General features: G+C 34.2%; 1 protein-coding gene across 1 annotated transcript in view; it reads left to right on the forward strand.

Moving 5' to 3' along the window:
• Positions 1-23,145, forward strand: part of LOC126822430 (dynein regulatory complex subunit 7) — a 36,587-nt gene that overhangs the window by 13,219 nt on the left and 223 nt on the right. Inside the window, exons 10-16 of the mRNA XM_056100902.1 lie at positions 1,395-1,523; positions 3,623-3,855; positions 5,637-5,855; positions 7,105-7,215; positions 15,115-15,225; positions 15,817-16,011; positions 18,470-18,632. Of these exons, the coding sequence (XP_055956877.1) occupies positions 1,395-1,523; positions 3,623-3,855; positions 5,637-5,855; positions 7,105-7,215; positions 15,115-15,225; positions 15,817-16,011; positions 18,470-18,632 (1,161 nt within the window). The remainder of the gene's footprint in view (positions 1-1,394; positions 1,524-3,622; positions 3,856-5,636; positions 5,856-7,104; positions 7,216-15,114; positions 15,226-15,816; positions 16,012-18,469; positions 18,633-23,145) is intronic.

The raw sequence follows: 23,145 nt of genomic DNA on the forward strand, positions 1-23,145 counted from the left end.
TGTATGGGGTGGGGGGGGTCGAATGGTTAGCATGTGCACGCTGTATCATAAGGTCTGTCATTGAGTCAGCTGGCATGGTTTTGATTCCCCGGATGTACATGACAAGGAGTAGGGTCGTCTGTCCAACCTCGTGGGTTTTCTCTGCTAAAGACCCCTACGCACAAGTGAATTGTTGAAATAAAATTGAACCATGTGTTAGTCCCGAAATGACCTAGTTTGTGTCAAGTGGACTTAAAACCCATCTCTCTCTCTCTCTCTCTCTCTCTCTTTCTCTCTCTCTTAGATTGTATGTGACAAGGAATATGGATGACTGCTCAACCTAGAGGGTTTTCTCCGAGGCCTCCTGTTTCCTACCACTGCTAAAGATCCCTAAACACAATTATACAATGTGTTAGTCCCGAGCTGACCTAGTTTGTGTCGAGTGGACGTTAAACACGATTCTTTTCATTTTCCCATATTTCAATTTATTTTCATTATACTTAATTGCCCAGGTCAGGAAATAACAGTTTTAGTTTGATTTGACAAAAGGTCCAGCACTAATGGCCCTGGCATACAATAAAAAAGACAAATCTATTCAGACACGATGCACTGTAACCTGGATATCATTTAATCTTGTGTATTTAGCACTAATTTCTTTCACATTCATTCAATATCAAATCTTTTATAAAAAATCTGTAAAAATCATTTAAAATCCCAGTTTAAAGCTGACTGATTAATTTTGATAATGAGTGTCGAATTTACAAGTGTTTAATTTCCAGACCACTGTTCAAAAATTAATCATTATAGTTATACATCAATAATCAATTGGGTTGTTTATTTTTTTAACAGTGATCAAGAAATTAAACAATTGGACACTCATTATCAAAATTGAATGGTCAGCTTTAAACTAGACACAAGTACAAATTAGATGATTTTTGGGGATTTTATTGAGTTTTTGATCAAAGACTTGATATTGAATGAATGTGAAAGAAATTAGTGCTAAATACACAAGATTAAATGATACCCGTGGTACAGTGATGTCAGACACAAGAGTAATTGTACCCGACAAAGTCTGTATTTGTGCTGGACTATGTCTGTGACAGGTGTCTTATTGAATGTCCTGTATTTTCCGACGTAGTTTCTCCTTGTCAGTGGTGCAGGACGGAGGGCCTGACAAGAACAGCTAACTAGTCCTTCAAATGAGACAAAAAACCAAGGTTGTGTGTATACATTGGTGTGCATGTAAAAGATCCCATGACAGTTGGAATTCGATATAAGAGTAGGTCATAGTGCCACTGCCCATGCAAAATTTCGCTTATAACACACTGTATGGCGTATGCCCGTCTTCATTAGCCCAGTCTCGGAGTAGGACGTTAAACCCCATTTCATTTCATTTCATTTTATTTATATTTCAGTGACTGATTTAATGTTGATAAAAGAATATTACGCACATCGCCAGGACAAACTACATACCAAGATACACAATCACAGAACAGGCTGGATATCGGAACATTTTTATCCTGGCAGACATCGTTGCTTAAAGGGTGAGTAGCCTAAACTGACCCACTTTTGATGAGCATGATTTAAAACTTCTTGACAACTACTGAAAATTTTTTTTGACGGATTTGTAAATTAAAATCACTAGTATTCATCTCCATTTTTTAGCAATATCAAAAAATTCAACAGCTCATGCAGGGCACGCTGGTATATACCAAAACCAATCTCTGACCTACTTAAAACTAAATATTTACGAGTAGTAAATTAAATTAATTAAGCAGCGTTTAATAACTGTATGAGAATAACATATTACGCAATTATATGGAATACAAGTTATATGGAATACAAGTTATACATAAAAGTTTATATCTTGTCTTAATCAAGCAAAGAATGATAAAGACAAAGGAATTGTCAAAATTAGGGTGACCCATGTACGCACAGAAATACAGTCCACCGCTGATAGTTCGAGACTACCACTGAAGCGTGCACATTCGCCGTGCCGAGACCAACTTTCTGACAGTATGATACTATAAATAGGCATGGCACGTGCAATTCTCTACAAATCTATCAACTATTAGAGCCGTAAAAAATTTATTGTTGACGATTTTGAATAGCAGTAAAATTAAGCTTCTTGGTTATTACAGCAGATTTAGAAATTACGTTCTTTTCATTTTTTAAATCGCTTTATCATTAACTGTACCGTTAAGAGCGGTACAGTTTTGGTTTAGTACAAATAATATCTCTGAATCACTCGGGTTAGACAGGAACATGATACTAGCAGTAGTTTCATTTTACTTTTACAAGCTTCTTAAAACGATTGTTGAGCTACCTAACGTGCTTATTTCTAAATTCAATTTCTTGTTCTAGCTTTCTGTTATGTTTCGTAAAAAAGTAGTCTTGATTATCCCGATCTGTCAATCAGACGTAGAATGGTCGATAGACTGGTTAAGCGAGACTAACTTCAAAACAAGGGCACGTAACCTATCTTTTACTCAAAAGTGTCTGGATGTTATGGACGACTCTTGGAACCAGTTTTCAATCTATTATTTATACATGATTAATGGTCATAGCTTATTAAGTACAACATGATCGTTTATTTAGTGACTATAATTGTGTGAAACTGATTTGAGGATTGGCATATATATAAATATTGTGGCGTAATTGTCGAGATATATGGAGATATTTATTTATGGTGGGTCACCCTATCAAAATGTTGCCAGAAATATTGACTTTTTCATAACAATATTCACGATAAAATATACTCAAATCATTATTTAACATTTAATTAAAGATGTAAGGTTTAAATATAGAGCTTGCTGTTAGTATAATAGTTTAAAAATAGATAATGCAAAATGAATACATTGAAAATTTCTGTCAAATTCTGAGCTAGGTTATGAATGGTTGAAGTTTTGACAAGAAATAACCGTCTCGATTTTCAGTCCTTTGATGCAGATATTGTCTTATCCACTCAATATCTTGGCTAATGGATGTCTAGAGTATTGATTATAGGCTTGTCACATGAATAAAAGTTTAAATACATAATGCATCTTTAATTAATTTACATCATAATTGATTTACATCACAATTAATTAACATCACAATTGATTTACATCACAATTAACAATTAATTTACACCACAATTGGTTTACATCACAATTGATTTACATCACAATTGATTTACATCACAATTAATTTACATCTCAATTAACAATTAATTTACACCACAATTGGTTTACATCATAATTGGTTTACATCATAATTAATTTACATCATAATTTACATCATCATTAATTTACATCATCATTAATTTACATCATCTATATTTGATGCTGGAAAAAAACCCTGCAATATTCAGATGTTTCTCTTACATATAGTAAAGTTAAACACCTTGAAAACCAGAGAAAATTTTGAATGACAAGTAAATTAAATTCGCTGATCGTCATTCTTCACAGTTTTATTCACGCTAAAATCTAATTAAACTGATTAATTTACATTAAATAGGTAATTAAAAAAACAAGCTAAAAATATCAAAGTAGATAATCCCCCAGTTTGGATTATTATTATTATCATCAATTATAATTAAGTTGTCAGAAAAATGCAAATGACAATCATCAGATTTAAAGGTATTTTTTTTTCCTTTTTACAGAACATCAGTACAAAGCAAGTGCCCCAGCACCGGAGAATGAAAGAACGATGATCTTTTATAATGAGGCTCGAGTGGACGGCTTGAAAAAACGGATCGAGACACCGTTAGAAATGACCGAACATTTCGTCAACAGAGATGACTTCATGTTTTACAAACATGTAGACTTCGGAAAGCGACAGAAAAAGTTCGGACCACAGGAGGGAAGTGGATCAGGGAATACAAGACCCATTAACGTAAGATTCGTTCCTTCAATTTGTGCTAAATTAGATTAATTCTGTTAAAAAAAAAACAGATTAGTGAACTTAATGAACTGGAGATTTCTCAGCATGATTTATAAAATGGCTGTTTCAAGCGGACATTACTACGGAATCAGATAGACTTCATGCAGTTAAATCCATTATGTTATTTAAACCCCTAACAGGCCATGAAAAAGAATTGAACTTTTGCTCAAAGATGCCTTCCTGTGTAAAAACCATGTGATTTGATGACTTATTTGGACAAAAAAACGTATTGAAACTAATTTATCCATCAAAACTGAGCTACAAATCCCTCTTAAAACAATTTATCAGTCACAAGACTTTACCATAAATATTGAAGCCTAATATCCATCAGATCGGGGTGGCGTTCTTTCTGCGCTGCTATGGCGACGGAAAATGGTCTCAGAGCTCATCAAAATTCTTTATTATCGTAGCATGATACTTGACAACCAAGACTTAGCCTTGATTATCCATTTTATTGTTAAATTTTAGATCTCGCGGGTGTTAATTAAATCCATTTGAAATTTCAATTTATCATAACTTTGTAAATATAAAATTTAATTGAACCATTTTTGGACTGAGATTCATTCCTATTAGAGATTAAACATTCATATTATTGTAGATTGCAACGGATTTCTATAGTGCTAAATCAGACATCTAGTCTTTAAGTTGTGACAGTTGACATCATGCTTTCTATTGATTTTAGTGGGGGTGGGATGGCCGAATGGTTAGCGCCTGAGTATGTGGGTCATAAGGTCTGTCAATGAGTCAACTGGCGTGGTTTCGATTCCCTGGTCTTTCGTGACAAGACGTAGGGTTGCCTGTCCAATCTCGTGGGTTTTCTCCTGGTCCTCCGGTTTCCTTCCTCTGCTAAAGACCCCCCACGCGCAACTGAATTATTGAAATAAAATTAAACCGTATGTTAGTCCGGAAATGACCAAGTTTGTGTCGAGTGGACTTTAAACTCGATTTCTGTCTCTCCCTATTGATTTTACACCAAAATCTATTTGTGTCTTTGAAAATACAATCCCACCTATTTTTCTTGAAGTTTTTTTTTTATACAATTAAACCCATTTTTCATGAAGTTTTTTTTTTTAATACAATCCAACCCATTTTTCACAAAGTTTCTTTTTTTTTATATACAATCCAACCCAGTTTTCATGAAGGTTTTTTTTTACTTTCAAGATAAGCTTAATAAATAAGAACAATCCGACTTGTAGATCGTATATTGTAGAAAATGGTTCATCAGGTTCCATTGTAATAAATCTTATAGTTTTATTCACTTTCAATAAAAGAAATACATTCATTTGTTGAAGGCTTTATTTTTTAAAGGTGGTAATTTTGTCACCATCAATCAATTTAATCATACTGTTCGTTGAGTATAGTTCATATTTATTTAGATATTCTAGAAGTTTAAAGTACCGTAGCTAAGTCTATAACTCAATATTTTGCATAATCAAATGAAATGAAATGGGGTTTAACGTCCTACTGTTCTGCTCCTATACTTGGCTAATGAAAACGGGTATATGCCATACAGTGTGTTATGAGGGAAATTTTGCCCGGGCAGCGGCACTATGATCTACCCTTATATCGAATTCCAACTGCCAATGCAGAGATCGAACACGCGACCTCCAGACTAGTGATCCAGCGTCTTACCCACTTAGCCACCGTGGCTCCCCTATTGCATAGAACACAAGATAAAAGAAAGAAAGCGTGAGAGATTTTTAATTATCTTTTCTGATATTTATATATTTTAGAAAATGATACAGAAATTTCATCGTAATAAATCAAAGCAGGCAAATGAAGATATTGCAGAGTTGATATTCCTGATATCAGAAGATAAGATACAGATATCGTACCACACAGAGGACGCTCGTATTGTCTCGTCAACACGGGAATATATCAAACCCAGTAACTGGGAAGAAAAAGGTGCTACATTAAAATGGGAGTCAGATCAGCTTCATCAAACTTTCCAGGTATGTAAAGATCAAGGTTTCTGTTCCAAAATTTTGCAGTGGGGTTGGATGACCGAATGATCATCATAAGGCCTGTCATTGAGACAACTGGTGTGGTTTCGAATCCCCTGTTGTACTTGACAAGGATTAGGGTCGCCTGTCCAACCTCGTGGGTTTTCTCCGGGTCCTCCGATTTCCTCCCACTGCTAAAGACCCCTACGTGCTAGCGAATTATTGAAATAAAATTAAACCATATATTAGTCCCAAAATGACCTAGTTTGTGTCGAGTGAACGTTAAACCCCATTTTTCTCTCTCCAAAATATTGCTTGTCGGATTTTTCCAGCTTCAGGAAATAGGGTCAATAAGCCTCCATTCCTTACCAATATTTCTTATGTTAAGCATCATATCATAGTATTCTTAATATTTATGATTATCTCCAGAAAGCGAATGAAACAGATTCCCTGGTGAGAGAGAGAGATGGGGTTATATGTCCACTGACACAAACTAGGTCATTTTGGGACTTACATATGGTTCTTTTTTATTCCAATAATTCGCTTGCGTGTAGGAGTCTTTAGCAGTGGGAGGAAACCAGAGGACCCGGAGAAAATCCACGAGGTTAAACAGGTGACCCTACTATGTGGCATGTAGAACCGGGGAATCGAAACCACGCCAGTTGATTCCATGACAGACCTAATGCTGCAAACGTGAATGCGCTAACCATTCGGCCACCAAACCCCCTCCCTGGTGGTGGACTGTACCAGAACATTCTGTTCATGTCAAATAGTTTATTTTTCTCTAATTTATTATCTGAAACAGAGCCCCAGTTTCATTTTGTTGGGAGCCCAACAGTAGCTCACTAACCAAGCGGTCCCGTTTTTGGTCCAGTTTTGTCCGAGAAATTTCCTTGGGGTTTTCCAGCCTAGTTCCCATTCCCCTCGCGTGTCTGGCAAGAAAAAGCGTCTAAACATTCTGATAGGACAAAAACAACAAATTAAAGACCTCTCCGACGTTTGGAAATTGAGATAAGTGTCGGATATATATAACACGGATGCCATGGCAAAATATTGATGACTGAATTTTCTTGTTTTGACCTGTATTAAAATGTTTTATCTCCTTTAAATTTAACTTCTATTCTGCACTTTGAAGATAAATCCTTTTTTTTTGTTTTTGTTTTTTTGCCGTAGAATTTACAAAGAATAGATGATTCTCTCTCCTATTCTCAATTCATCAACAAAGATTTTTTTTTGATGTTACTATTTCTTCCTTCAGGTCGATGCTGACATTAAGAGTAAAAAACAAGTGGATATTTATCAAATGATGTTACATTTATTAAAATGTGAAGATGTTTGTAGAGAGAGAGTTCGAGAATCAGAAGACGAGGTTAGTAGGTCTTTCATTTCTATTATGCTATCAGTAGTCTAAAGGTTAGATCTATTCGATAAGGCCAACTTCAAGTTTGATCAAAGGTCAAGAGATTTAAACAGGGCTAGTGCTAATCCCAGTCCTAACCCTAACCATTGGCCTAGCCCCAATGCTTACCCTAACCCTAACCTACAATGTTGCCAACAATCACATGCCCTAACCTTATTTACATCTTAGCGACCTTGACGAAGATTGAGCTGGCCTTAACAAATAGATTTAGCCACCATCAAGTCGAGGTTAACAGGTCCTATATTCTATTATACTACTGAGACCTTATTAACGAAAAAGTAAAAAATACATTCCCACGAAAGTATTTATAGGGTAGATATTTCCAATAATAAGTAGCATGGCATATTTGGTATATGAAAAGTAGGGACACTTAATGTTACTAGGGGGTTGGATGGCCGAATGGTTAGCACGTGCGCGTTGTATCATGAGACCTGTTATTGAGTCAACTGGCGTGGTTTGGAATCCCTGGTTGTACGTGACAAGGAGTAGGGTTGCCTGTCCAACCTTGTGGGTTTTCTCCGGGTCCTCCGGTTTCCTCCCACTGCTAAAGACCCCTACACGCAAGCGAATTATTGAAATAAAATTAAACCATATGTTAGTCCCGAAATGACCTAGTCTGTGTCGTGTGGACATTAAACCCCATTTCTCTCTCTCTTTAATGTTACTAGATAAATGCTGGATTCCCTGAAAAACACCCATTTGGATCCCACAAGACAAAAATGTAAGCGTGTCCCTAAGTGATATTTGGAAATGTACAAACAGATATAACTATAGAACAATATTGATCAATTATGAAATAGAAAAATAAATAAAAATAGCACAATAGAGGAAGAATATTTTAAATTTTCATTTTAAATGTGTTAAAAAAAAAATTAAAATGATATTTTTGTTAAAACAAGATAATAAAATCTAAAGAAATAAAATAACAGGTTACAGGGATTAGCCAATGAAACCATCTGTTATGACAAATTCTTGGCATGCAATGCACGGAACTGTGGGTAAACCACTAGAAATATCAACGCTGATTAATTAATCAATGTCTGACGTCATAGGGTCAAAAGCCGTTCGTATGACCTCTGACTCGACCTTTTACTACATTGTACAACTTGTCAGATCTTCATATAGTGTAGGCCATCAAAAGTATAAAAAAAATGAAACAAAATATGGATCTGTTTTTTAAACAGATTGTTTTCTAATTTTGGTTTGTTTTCAAGAGCTCAGGGTAATTCTCAGAATTCCGTTGACAACTTCCGCAAAGCTTAACTAAACAGTTTATTTCATTGGCTGATCCACAGATCAACAGAACCTTGTTTAACTAAACAAAAAAAAATCTTAAGATGACTATTGTCAAGACAAATAAAACGAGAACAAAGAACATGTGAATAAATCGAGACGAAATACAATCTATTTTTTAATCGGATTGCAAGAGAGTCATTTTGATGTGGATTTAAAATTTACTTTTAGAAACAAACTTACAGGCAAATTTCGAAATTTTAACCATCTTTTATAAGGATTAAGCTTTAAAAAAAACTGATAAATAAACTATTATATTTAAGGTATCATATTTTGAAAATCGAACCAATTTATACATATTCAACAATATTGGAAATTAAAAAGACCTTTGCATTAAAGATGTCTGAACTGAAAGGTTGGAGTGCTAAAATTGTTTTGAAACGGAAAGTTAGACGAAAGATTAAAGATACATTATGTAAAATTTAGATAAAGAGCTGACCATTCATGTTATAATAGCTGAAAAATAGATAATGTAAAATGAAAATATTGAAAATTTCATTCAAATTACTTCATTCTGAGCCAAGTTATCACTGTTTGTAGTTTTGACAAGATGTGTGCATTGTGGTAACCAGGGCACTGGTATATTCGAGACTTAGTCTCGCTTTCCCATTTTTAAATTAAATTTTTAAATGGCGAACCGTTCTAATCTAGTTAAAATCTCGAGTATCCGATGCCATCAAGAGTTGATTATTGTCTGGATAAGTTAATTAATGTCTAATTATTAAATTATATAACATTTAAGGCCTAAAGAAAGACCTGCAATAGGCAGATTTAGCTCTTGCATAATGTATGTTTAATTTAAAGCTGAAAATGCAGTTTGTTAGTCTCGTTAGTGCAGAACAGTAAGATGTTAAACCCTGTTTTATGTTATTTTATAAATTTGAACATTAACAAGAGAAATACATGAAATGGGATCCAAGCTTTAATCAAATTGTTATCTTCTGGAATATTTTACACTTTAAAGGAACTAAGTCTCTAACTCAATATTTACCATAATAATCGAAATCAAAAACACAAATTAGAATTCAATCCATATTGATGTTGTTATGTTGCCGTGAAAATGTGGGATACTAATATCCAATATGTAAGACACAATGAATGTTTTATAATCAGTACACGAGTCGTGTACCATATAGTTTCGGGCGCAACACCAATGAACAAAGAAAAACATATCCTAAATTACAATGTGGCAGTAAATAGTAATGGCTGATTCACAAATGATAAAAAATAATAAAAATATGTGAAGAATGGGCTAATTAGGCGTAAACGATTGTCTTTCAGTTTGATCTGTTATGGTATAATTACAATTTTTTTTAAAGAATTAGATATAAATCACTTGATATATACACTCATATTACATTAATATATGCTTTTAGATCCATTTATGGTTAAAAAAAATAGAGCCATACACCCTTTAAAAAAATGATGTAAAAAAAAAATAAAAGGGTCTTTGTTCTTTATTTTTTTATTTCAACAGTGTAAATAAAGTCTGCTTAAAATAGAAACCCAATCCTGATCAGCATTAATTCATTTCTTAGTTGTCCAGATTTATCGTATGAAAACTCTTTTGTTCTCAACTAATTCCAAGCCAGTTCTTTGATTTGTAATTTGTAACTACATAAGAAGGAAGTAATGGGTACCACTCCTATAAAGTAAATAAAACTCATTATACAAAATGCAATGCTGCATAAAAAAACTAATTTACTCCACAATTTGCTTTATAATTAATTTACACCACAATTAATTTACATCATAATTAATTTACATCATAATTAATCTATATCACAATTAATTTACACCATAATTAATTTACATCATAATTAATCTATATCATAATTACTTTGCATCACAATTAATTTACATCATAATTAGTTTACATCATAATTAGTTTACACCACAATTAATTTAATCCTTTAGTGGCATTTAGCAATTGGAAACATAACAAAACTGACACAGTTATATGGGACAACAATCACTGGTTTATTATACACAATTAATTTACATCACAATTAATTTACATCATAATTAGTTTACACCACAAATGGTTTACTACCAGTACATCAAAAATAGTTTTACACAACAATTAATTTATTAATTTACGTCATAATTATCCAGTTTTCTCCGACTGCTAAAGACCCCTACGCGCAAGTGAATTATTGAAATAAAATTTGACCATGTGTTAGTCCCGAAATGACCTAGTTTGAGTCGAGGGGACGTTAAATCTCTCTCTCTCTCTCTCTCTCTCTCTCTCTCTCTCTCTCTCTCTCTCTCTCTCGGTTTCCTCCCACTGCTAAAGGCCTCTACACGCAAGCAAATTATTTAAAAAAAAAAAAAATTAAACCATTTGTTAGTCCCAAAATGACCTGGTTTGTGTGGAGTAGACGTTAAACCTCTCTCTCTCTCTCTCTCTCTCTCTCTCTCTCTCAATGCTACTGCTCTGTCATTTCATAGATATTTACAGTGACATGTTAGTTTTCTAGTACAAGATAACCCCAGGAAATTATAGCAGTATTATTTCTTTTATCTAATTTCTTTGATCATAATTGTCAATGTCATGATTCGGTATTTCCAGAATTCATCGCCATGGTTACACGGTGTATAATATAATAGCATTTTATATTCTAATGGAGAATAGATTTCCTCTTTATTTTTTTTATCCCTAAATAATAAAAATGTTCGATACAGTTATTTTCGTTGATTTCTTGCTGAACGATTTTCAAACAGTTTGAAAATCTTTCATCGTTTTTTTCCCGCAAGTTTGACTTGGAGGTGTGGAGTTATTATCCTGGACTTAATCACAGAAATCTTCTACAAAGCTAAAAAAGGAAAATCCACAAAGCTTCTAATAAAAAATCTTTCTGAACAATATTCTTCTGCTAATAGTCTGGTTGCCACTAGCAACATTTAATTGTATACATTGTTCGGAACTTTCTAGTTTTTATTAATGCAGAGTAATAACATGACATCAAACCTAATACAAATTCAGATGGACTTTAGTTGATGTAATGATTTACTTTTCATCTTCGCTAAAATATCAAATTTCTCACAGCTTAATTCACCCTAAATATGTACTCAGATTGATTATTTAACATTTAATAACAGTACCATATACTTAAGGGAGGATTGCTGATCCCCCCCCCCTTCTCCTCTCATATTATATATATATATATATATATATATATATATATATATACTAGAATAGTTAATTAAAGCTGCTCTTTGATAATATATAATTGAAATTAAAGATGGCAAAATAAAACTACATTTTTATGCTAACGTTTTCACCGCGATAGCGCCTCTTCAGGCATTTATTAAACAATAATTCAATTAACAATAGTCTATGACGTCACAATGTCATAGTTACATTATTATACAGGCAAGGGTAGTAATTTCTTAGTCTACAGACTACAAATATTCAATCCCACCACGGTCTTTATTTTATTTAATTTAATTTAATTATTCTCTTATTTAGAATTAAGTTTCGGGTGGTACTTCTCAATAAAATAGCTTTCTTTTGCCTCCAAGAGGTCGTTGTTTTTGCTATTAAGTCTATATAAAGGAAAAACACTAAATTTACCCCCACCACATACTTCAAGATGCTCACTGAGCGGGATCATCCTGTATTTTGGTTGAAGTATGTGCTGTCGATGGAGGTTCATTCTCAACCTAAGCATCATTTGGGTCTTTCCTATATACCTTCCCTTGCATCCCGGACACGCTATAAGGTAAATTACATATATATATATATATACAGCACATTTACAGTGCGCCCTTTCATATAACATGTTCAGGGGCAATTTATAAATTGATAATGTAATCATAAATAAACAAAAAGATTGTGAACATGTTAGATTATTCCATAAAACAGGTGCTTGACAACTAAAAGAGAGCTGACCGTAAAAGACTAGTTGAACAGTTTTGGGCTTTAAAAGTAGTTTATCTGATGTACGGTACCATACACTTAAGGCAGGTTACTGTGTATAATAAACATAAATATCTTCAATAGCAGTACCGTATACTTAAGGCAGTTTACTGTGTATAATAAACATAAATATCTTCAATAGCAGTACCGTATACTTAAGGCAGGTTACTGTGTATAATAAACATAAATATCTTCAATAGCAGTACCGTATACTTAAGGCAGGTTACTGTGTATTATAAACATAAATATCTTCAATAGCAGTACCGTATACTTAAGGCAGGTTACTGTGTATAATAAACATAAATATCTTCAATAGCAGTACCGTATACTTAAGGCAGGTTACTGTGTATTATAAACATCTTCAATAGCAATACCGTATACTTAAGGCAGGTTACTGTGTATAATAAACATAAATATCTTCAATAGCAGTACCGTATACTTATGGCAGGTTACTGTGTATTATAAACATCTTCAATAGCAATACCGTATACTTAAGGCAGGTTACTGTGTATAATAAACATAAATATCTTCAATAGCAGTACCGTATACTTATGGCAGGTTACTGTGTATTATAAACATCTTCAATAGCAATACCGTATAATTAATGGAGGGTTGCTGTGTATTATAAACATAAATATCTTCAATAGCAGTACCGTATAATTAAGGCAGGTTACTGTGTATTATAAACATCTTCAATAGCAATACCGTATACTTAAGGCAGGTTACTGTGTATAATAAACATAAATATCTTCAATAGCAGTACCGTATACTTATGGCAGGTTACTGTGTATTATAAACATCTTCAATAGCAATACCGTATACTTAAGGCAGGTTACTGTGTATAATAAACATAAATATCTTCAATAGCAGTACCGTATACTTATGGCAGGTTACTGTGTATTATAAACATCTTCAATAGAAATACCGTATAATTAATGGAGGGTTGCTGTGTATTATAAACATAAATATCTTCAATAGCAGTACCGTATAATTAAGGCAGGTTACTGTGTATTATAAACATCTTCAATAGCAATACCGTATAATTAAGGGAGGGTTGCTGATCTTCCTCTTCCTCTTGTATTTAATAACGGTAATTTACTATATACTTAAACATACATTATGGGAGATTTTTATAGAGAGTTGGCAATTCTTGCTATAACAGTTCAATGAAAGATGCTTCAGTCAAATTACTTTATTCTGAACATAGTTATCATCGTTGTAATATTTGCCTAGAAATGGTAGCGAAATGTGTCTTCACCTTAGCCGGTCGTTTGATTGACAGGCGTTAACTCCACCTACATATCTCGATTATCAAGTAAAGTTTTCAATGGCATACGGAAACGCTTTACAGCGGCCTCACTAAGTACACTCTATCATTTATCCTGACGTATTTTCATCAGGTTACCCCTTATTTGATTTAATCAATTAGTGAAATCCTATTTAAATCCGAGCTGTAGCCGAGCCATCCGTGGGTCTACAGAGTTGATTTTGGTCTTGTTGTTTAAATAAAGATCTAATTTATAATTTCTATAACATCTGAAGCCTAAATAAAGACTTACAATAATCAGATTTAGCTCTTGCATAATGCATGTTTAAGGGAGGGTTGCTGATTCCCCCCCCCCCTCCTCTCATATTGAATAACAGTTATGTACTGCGTATAATAAACATAAATATTTTCAGCACATGTTCACATGAGGTTTGAGATAGAGCTAAATAATTTTTTCCGTCATTAATTTTCTAACCTTATTTCCTTTTTACGATCTTTAGGATGTGTTCCAGACGATCACCGGGCTATATTGTCGATATTTATTAGTTTTTATGATGTGACACGGAGAAGATAATTATTTTTCTATGTCTAATAGTTTGGTTAATCATCCCGCAATTTAACCAACCACCATTTTAATGGTGTGAAGAATGAAAATTATTTCAAATTTTTAAATCTAATAATTGAGTCGTCGAGGGAGAAATTTATAGTGACAAAATTGGTTTTGCAGACAAATTCTCATTTAATGTCCCAAGTTGATGAAAATACAGAGCTAATGTCTGATGAAAATACAGAACTATATTTCGTTTCGTTTTTTTTATATTTTCGATAGCCTCCACTAAATGAAGATCTGACGGGTTGTAGTGGAAAGTCGTGTCAGGGGTCATACGAGCAGCTTTTGTGACGTCAGACATTTGATTAACCAATCAACGTAGATGTTTCTAGTGGGTTACCCACAGTACCGTATACCAAGAACTCGCCGTAACAGTTTGTTGTATTGGCTAATCCCTCACATCAATCAGAACGCACGTTATATAACAACTCTTCCAGATCCTAGTGTAGTAAAGACAAGTAAAACGAAATTTTGAACTATAAAAACAAAACGAAATAGGATCTGTGTTTTAATCAGATTGGGTCAGAAACATAGGAGAACCACACAGCACATAAACAAACAGAAAAAAACGACAAACATTCAGACAGGACACACAGGCATTGCAAACAATTAACAAGTGTTCAAGCTACAAGGCGTTCCGGGCGCAAGTTTTTGCTTGAATTCGCCCCCTCGCTTGAGCCCTGAAACTTATCCGATAAGACAAACCTGCTGACAAGACACAAATCCATAAATAATTTGTGTTTATATTTTGTTCAGGTTCGTGAAATCTTAAATGGTAGGAGTAAAGAAGATACAGAATCAGAATTAGAGATCGGGGTCTACGATACGGAGAGAAACGAAAAAGCTAAAACTCACAGAAAAGAATTGGTAAGATGAAGTTTTTTTTAAGAAATGTGAATGAAAAGACAAAATATGTTGTTGTTTTTTTTTTTTTTAAAACAGTGATATCATTTTGACTTATCAGAAATTAATAACAACGTATTATTCAGTAAACTGATCAGTGGCTCTCAGTATATGAATCTTCATTCACCAACGGAATTGGTGCAGAAAAAGAAAGGATGTATTAAAGCCAGGGTTCTTAATCGATTTTGAAACGAAACAGCCAGAATTGGGTCAAATGAGGTCCGGGTAGGAAATGGGTTAATTATAAGCTTCCATTCCCTTGAATATAACCAGACTTCAACAAAAATAATTCTTGGTAATTTGTTATGGAGAAGTTGTATTTTGATGTATGTGATTACCACAAAATAATGACAAATAGGTACACCTTTTGAAAGCCCATTTTATTTATTTCCACGCGATACAAGGTTTGCTTTTGGAATATTAAGTTGTCGTGTTTTTTGAAGATTTGGTTGTGATAAATACCATTCGGTATCTGTGATTGTCAATGCCTTTTCACAAACTAATGACATAAACATGTGTTAATCATTAATATTTTCCTTTTCCTTTTTTTCACAGGAGAGATTACAACTAGAAGAAAAAATGAGAAAGCAAGAAATGGAGATAGATTATTTGGCCCCGTTCCTGGCACAGATCGGAGATCCAGAAAAAGTTTTGCGTAATCAAGCATTTAAATTGAAAGAGGATTGTTTGAATGACCTAAAACAAAGATTAATTGATAAAGCTAATCTAATACAAGCCCGGTTTGAAAAGGTACAGTTCATCAATTAAAACTTTCAACATATTATTAAATTTATTAGAATTTCTTTTAAACAAACATTTATCTATACGGCAATATTTGACCCTGGATATGAGATCTCTCAAGATTTCATGGAGTAGAAATTTATGCCACTTCGAAGATATTCTAGTGGGGGAGAGCGGGGATGGTTCGAACACTTTTGGGTTTTTTCACATTTATGCAACTTATAATGCTTTTGTCTCCGAACTTAAGAATGGAAAATAGACTTTACATTATTGGCTATATTCAGTCAGTGATACAGTTGTGTAGCTATAAAAGTCTTTATGTTGGACCAATTTTTGGAGGGTTAGTAAAATGTCCAGATTTACCCCATTAGCAGGGAGACACCGGTCAACCCTGGGGGGATACTTTGGACAAATGGAGGAGGATTGGACAAAAGTAAATTGAAAAGATTTCTTTCACAGTTTAGTTCTATTTCTTCAAAAAGTTCAGTTAGCAATAAAGTTAACACAGTAGTGATAAATTTAAAGCTGAATGTCATCTAATTGAGACATATTTTAACATAGCTGGATGAAAATAAATGAACAGATTCAAAAAGGAACCAACTGATAATTCTAAAGCTTTAAAGCTTCTTGCTATTCTCTAGGTATGACATCAATCCATAATTTACATCGAAAAAGGGGGGATCACGTGGCTAAGTGGGTAAGACGCTAGCTCGCTAGCCTGGAGGTCGGGTGTTCGATCCCTGCATTGGCCGAGAAAGTTCATCCAGATTTTCCGGCGTGGTTCTCCCTTGTCAGTGATGCAGGACGGAGGGGCTGACAAGGAAAGCTGTCTAGTCGTGCGGATGGGACGAAAAACCGAGGTCCCGTGTACACATTGGCGTGCACGTAAAACATCCCTTGGCAGTTGGAATTCGATATAAGAGTAGGCCGTAGTGCCGCTGTCCGGGCAAAATTTCCCTCATAGCACACTGTATGGCGTATGCCCGTCTTCATTAGCCCAGGTTAGGAGCAGAACAGTAGGACGTTAAACCCCATTTCATTTACATCGAAAAAGCTAATGAATGTTTATTCCCGCAAATGACGTACCAAATTTGTAGTAATAACTCATCCCCTTGTTGCTGCTGAATAAGGGTTTCGGAAGAATTGACAGAATTTGATTTAATGGAAGTAAAGCAGCAGTACCCATAATTTCAGTAAACTTATTAGACCCTGCAACTGCCAGTCATCATTCTTTTTCTTTTTTTTTTTATCAAATCTGACTCTTGGAAATACTGAACAGTTTGATCTGAACACTTCTGGGGTAATTCTGGACAGTGTCCGGATGTATCCCAAACCCATAATTCTGATATAAGCCACCATTATGTTTATTTACAATGAAAATATGATAAATTTTCAATCTATTTCTATTAATTAGCGAAGGAAGAAAGAGGTGACAGCTTACCCCTAGTAGAAACTTGTTAAACACCGAATTAATTTAAGCATTTAACTTTAGAAATTTTTTACATCAACTTTGTCAAAAATAGAAAAAAGCTTATCTGCATCTACATTTGAATGTTTATCTCCACCATGTGTTTTTCGTTTTACAAGATGAAATCTTTAGTATTATAATAACCAATCAAAAAACGGATAGCATTGTAAAGATTAAAGCTATGGGGGGTGTCCGGACCATCCAACCGTCCGAACCATCCCCGCTCTCCCCTGCTCATTCAAACAGAGTTACCCTATGAAATTTAGAGGACTGTTGTTCATTCGACACAACTTTATGAATCCAAGAAATTTCTATTTTGGGGTATGATTAACATGAAACAGAGAGAGAGAGAGAGATTAACGCCCACACAACACAAACTAGGTCATTTCAAGACTAACATATGGTTCAATTATATTTCAATAATTGACTTGCCCATAGGGATCTTTAGCAATGGAAGTAAACCAGAGGACCCAGAGAAAACCCACAAGGTTGGACAGTTGACCCCTACTACTTGTCACGTACAACCAGGGAATCTAACATTAAACTGTTGGTTGGTTTAATAATAAGTAATTTATATGACACTGACTATTTAACCTTCTCTCAGGCATTTGACATTAATAAATAAATAATGACCACAATGATAAAACATTAAACTTGCTATAAAAAACAATAAAAAAACCCCACAAAATGAATATTAAACTAATTGTTAAATTTTCTGCAAATAGTATTTACTATATAATGCTTGCAATGGATGCCAGATGTCGAAATATTTTAAGTTCATCATATCTTTGTAAATACAGAACGGAATTGAACTGTTTTGAACAGATATTTTTTGAATCCTTCAAATGCCTTTTAGGGACTTTATCCTAAAAGTTCCTCAAAATTGTATTATTTTTTTTATTCTCTTTCATGGTACCATCTTCATTAGCCCAGTCGGTGCGAAATACTAGGACATTAAACCCCATTTTATTTCATTTCTTTTTAAATTGAATTTTACAGGAAACTCAAGAATTACAGAAGAAACAGGCATGGTACCAACAAAACCAGGTGAACATGCCAAAAGAAAATGAAGAAGATTATTTGAATTATTGTAGTGATGCCATGTTCCGTATTCATATCTTGGAAGTTCGATTAAACAGGTGGGTTAAAGTCGAAAATCTCTGTAAGATGAACATCAATCTGATTATAATACAGATCTATATTTCGTTTCGTTTTTTATACTCTCAGTGGCCTACACTACATGAAGATATGACTGGTTGTAGTGGGAAGTCACGTCAGGGGTCACATGAATGGCTTTTGACCCTATGACGTCAGATATTTGATTAACCAATCAATGTTGATTTTTTCTAGTGGGTTACCCACATATCCATGCACCTCAGGCCAAAAAATCGCCGTAACAGACCATTTCATTGACTATTCCCTCACATCATCCAGAATGCAGGTTATATTACAACTCTTCCAGATCCTAGTGTAGTAAAGACAAGTAAAACAAAATTTTGAACTATAAAAAAATGAAATGAAATAGGATATGTGTTTTAATCGGATAAGATGAATATTTTTTATTTTGTGGGAGGGGGAGCTGCAGTGGCTCAGTGGCTAAGACGCTTGCTCGCTAACCAGAAGGTCTCGGGTTATCTCCCATTGTTGGCGGAGACCATTCCTCGGGTGTTTCCGGCATGGTTTCCCCCTCGTGAGTGGTGCACGACGGAAGGCCTACTAGCAAGGAACAGTGTCTACTCGTTTGGATTGGACGAAAAAGTTCCTCAGGAATTTCCGGCCTACTAGCAAGGAACAGTGTCTACTCGTTTGGATTGGACGAAAAAGTTCCTCAGGAATTTCCGGCGTGGTTTTCTCCTCGTCAGTGATGCACGACGGAAGGCCTACTAGCAAGGAACAGTGTCTACTCGTTTGGATTGGACGAAAAAGTTCCTCAGGAATTTCCGGCGTGGTTTTCTCCTCGTCAGTGATGCACGACGGAAGGCCTACTAGCAAGGAACAGTGTCTACTCGTTTGGATTGGACGAAAAAGTTCCTCAGGAATTTCCGGCGTGGTTTTCTCCTCGTCAGTGATGCACGACGGAAGGCCTACTAGCAAGGAACAGTGTCTAGTTGTCTGGATCATACGAAATAAACACGGTTCAATGAACACAATGTTTGCATGTGGAGGCATCTGTGACAGTTGAAATTTGAAATAAGAGTAGACCATAGCATCGCTATCTGAGCACATGATTCACTGGCTAGTTGGTGTAAAAAAGTAGGACGTTAAATCCCATTTTATTTTATGTGGGCCCCAGTCGCATATTTTACTCGAATATTTGCTTAAGGATGCATTATTCAAGAGCTAAATTTGCCTATTGTAGGTCCTTCTTTAGGCCTTAAATGTTATATAAATTATTAGACATTTATTAACTTGGAAGACCATTATCAACTCTCGATGCAATCAGATGCTCGGGATTTTCAACAAATTTAAATACGATTGGCAGTGGATGATTTAATAAAAGAAGGAAAAAAGAAACCGATTACTTTATTAAATTTATCATTTATATTTGAAAAGAAATATAAATCTAAAAAACAAATTGAGAGAGTATTATTAATGATTTACAGGTCTTAAAGGGCTATGGAATTTTTGCACTTCTTCACACCATTTTCATTAAACTAGCTGAACAATCTAATCCCTTTTGCAAACTTTAGACTTTTTATCTCAAGGCAAATCTTTTTTTTATCATTAAAAAATTCAGCTTCTAAAAAAAATTTAACATGTGTTAAGTAATTTAGATTTTTTTTAATGTGATTAACATTTTTTTTTTATATTAAAGATGTATTATGTAAGTCTGCCTATTACAGGTTTTACTTTTGGCTTCAAATGTCATATAGACTATTATTTAAACATTTATTAACATGACAAGCCTATAATCATCTCTCAGGGATCGGATGGCTAAGATTCAAATCGGTTGTCAAGTACAATAATGAACGCTACATTTTCAAAAAGTCACAAAGTAGCTTGACTGTAATTTTCAGTACATTCATTTTTCATTATCTATTTCTGAACTGAGAGAGAGAGAGAGAGAGACTCCACTCTACACAAACTAGGTCATTTCGGGACTAACACATGGTTCAATTTTATTTCAATAATTCGTTTGCGCGGGAGGGTCTTTAGCAGTGGGAGGAAACCAGAGGTCCCAGAGAAAACCCACGAAGGTTGGACAAGCAACCCTATTCCTTGCCACGTACAACCAGGGAATAGAAACCATGCCAGTTGACTCATTGACAGACCATATGATACAGAGCGAACATGCTAACCAATCGGCCATCCCCCCCCCCCCAAACTGTTATAACAACAACAGCCAGCTTCTTTTATCTAACCTAAATCTTACATAATGCATCTTTAAATTATTTTGATTCTTTAAGAAGTTTAACATTTTTTTTGTGGCTACATCTAGCACATATTGTGAGCAATGCAAATGCGCTTCAGGCAGTATATTTTTAAAAAAAAATGCTGAATGTGCTAAATAAATATCTTTATTATTTAATGATAAAAACATATTGAATAAAAGAATGATGGGGATTTTCTGTTTAATAAACAGAACTAGGAATTTAAATTATAAGTTGATTAAATGTTTAATAGGATTTTCAGATTAAAGATACATTATGAGAGATTAAATAAAGAGTTGGCAGTTCTCACTATAATAGTTAAAAACTAGATAACGTAAAGGGAATTTGCTGAAAATTTCAGTCAAATTGATCCATCCTGAACCGAAAATTTAGCGATTGAATTTTCGGCCTAGCCTCGATCATCATGACGATCATCATGACGATATCTAAAGTTGGTACAATAAAAAACATAGTCTTGATTATCCATTTCATGATTAAATCGAATAAACATCGCAGGCTAGCGATGACATCGAGAGTTGATTATGGTCTGGAAAGTTAATTAATGTCTAATTAAAAATTTAGATAACATTTCAGGCCTAAAGAAAGCCCTGCAATAGGCAGATTTACCTCTTGCATAATGACATGTATCTTTAAAATATTCATTATCTACACAAAACTATTCTTTTTCATTTTTAGCAGCACTTCTTGATAGGGAGAAAATTCCTCGAGATTTTATTTCCTGTTTTATCCCTTGTCTGCTGTGCTGGAAGGGCAGGGTCTGGCACAACAAATGCTTCTAGTTGTTCGGACTGGACATAAAAAACCCTAGGGCCCAATGTATACTATTTGCTGCATGTTACAGAGCGAAATAGGAGTAGCAAATATTTCCCTTCTAGTTGTTCGGATTGGACAAAAAAAACGAACCTAGCGTCCTACATATACTAATAGCTGCATCTTACAGAGCGAATAGGAGTAGCAAAAATTTCCCTTCTAGCACACTACATGACTAATAGTCGTCCTTATTATTAGCCAGATTTGTGCAGAAAAATAATGTGTTAAACCCGATTTCATATCGAAAATAAACAAGTTATTTTTGGCGTCTTGTACGTATAACCTATTAATAATCATTTTTACTGTCTGCTTTTTTTTTTCAGGCATAAAGAAATGGCACCAACTAAATATATGACATTAGAGCAAAAACTCCGGGCTGATCCCAGATTAGCAGAATATTTTTAGATATAAACACATTTATTTTGTGACATATCCACTATTTATAACACAGTACCATTGGTCTCTGATGAAGGATAAAAACATTTATTTTGTACAAACATGGCATATATTTATCTATTAAAACTGTGGTTATATTTCAAAATTAAACCTGCAGGGCTTAGAGTCATGGCAACTCAATCTCTTAAAATGGGATGTGATTTTGATTAAAAGTGTTTCTTATAGTCTGTGCACCAAGGCTTTTGTTTCAATTTTATTAGCCGGTCTTAACTGACTGACAGTGAAATTGACCAGCTTCAGAACTTATCTGTCAGTCATTTTAGATGCCATGAAATTAGCATTTCAATGAATTTAGCACAATAAATATTGTTAAAGTTATAGTTTTTATGTATAGTATATTTAACAATATGGATAATGCGAAAAATTGTCATATCCTTTGGGAAAAAATATCTTGCTGATTCAAATTTGGATTTTATATGATAATTTTAAGAGATTGTAAGTTGTGTTAAATGATGCCCTGAAAGATGTATATGTCCAGCTATTCTATGGTTTTATATAAACTGTGATATTATTTTTGTAAATAAATAAATAAATTATAATTTTTATCCAGTAAAATGATTTTAATGTTTCCCTTTCTAGTCATATTCCTGAAGCAATGGCCCGAGAAGTCCCTCTGTGGCAATTGGTGGATTGACTTCTGAATTCTGATACTTGAGCTTTTGAGTGGGTGTGTCTATTCTTCCCATTCAATCAAATCTCTTCTAAGTACAGCAGCATGGACAGCCCTTGGTTTAATCTGGGGTATTCCCTAAAACTTTGGACAGTGATTTAAGGTATTGTTCGTCTCCAAACAGTATTGTTTACATTGTAGGCGTTTTGATAGCCTCGTTTGTCACGCAATTAGTTTTTCTACAATATTCTGCTATGCACTGGTTAATTGGGCCTAATAAATTTCGTGAGTCTTGAAGTAACGTTATGTAAACATTATTTTGAGCTCTGTTTAAACCCAAATGATATTGTTACACAGTTAGGTATTGGTTGTTAATCGGACTATAGACCAGTCATAATTTGGACAGA

The sequence above is a fragment of the Patella vulgata genome, chromosome 5 (assembly GCF_932274485.2).
Source record: "Patella vulgata chromosome 5, xgPatVulg1.2, whole genome shotgun sequence".
NCBI classification, from domain to species: domain Eukaryota; kingdom Metazoa; phylum Mollusca; class Gastropoda; family Patellidae; genus Patella; species Patella vulgata.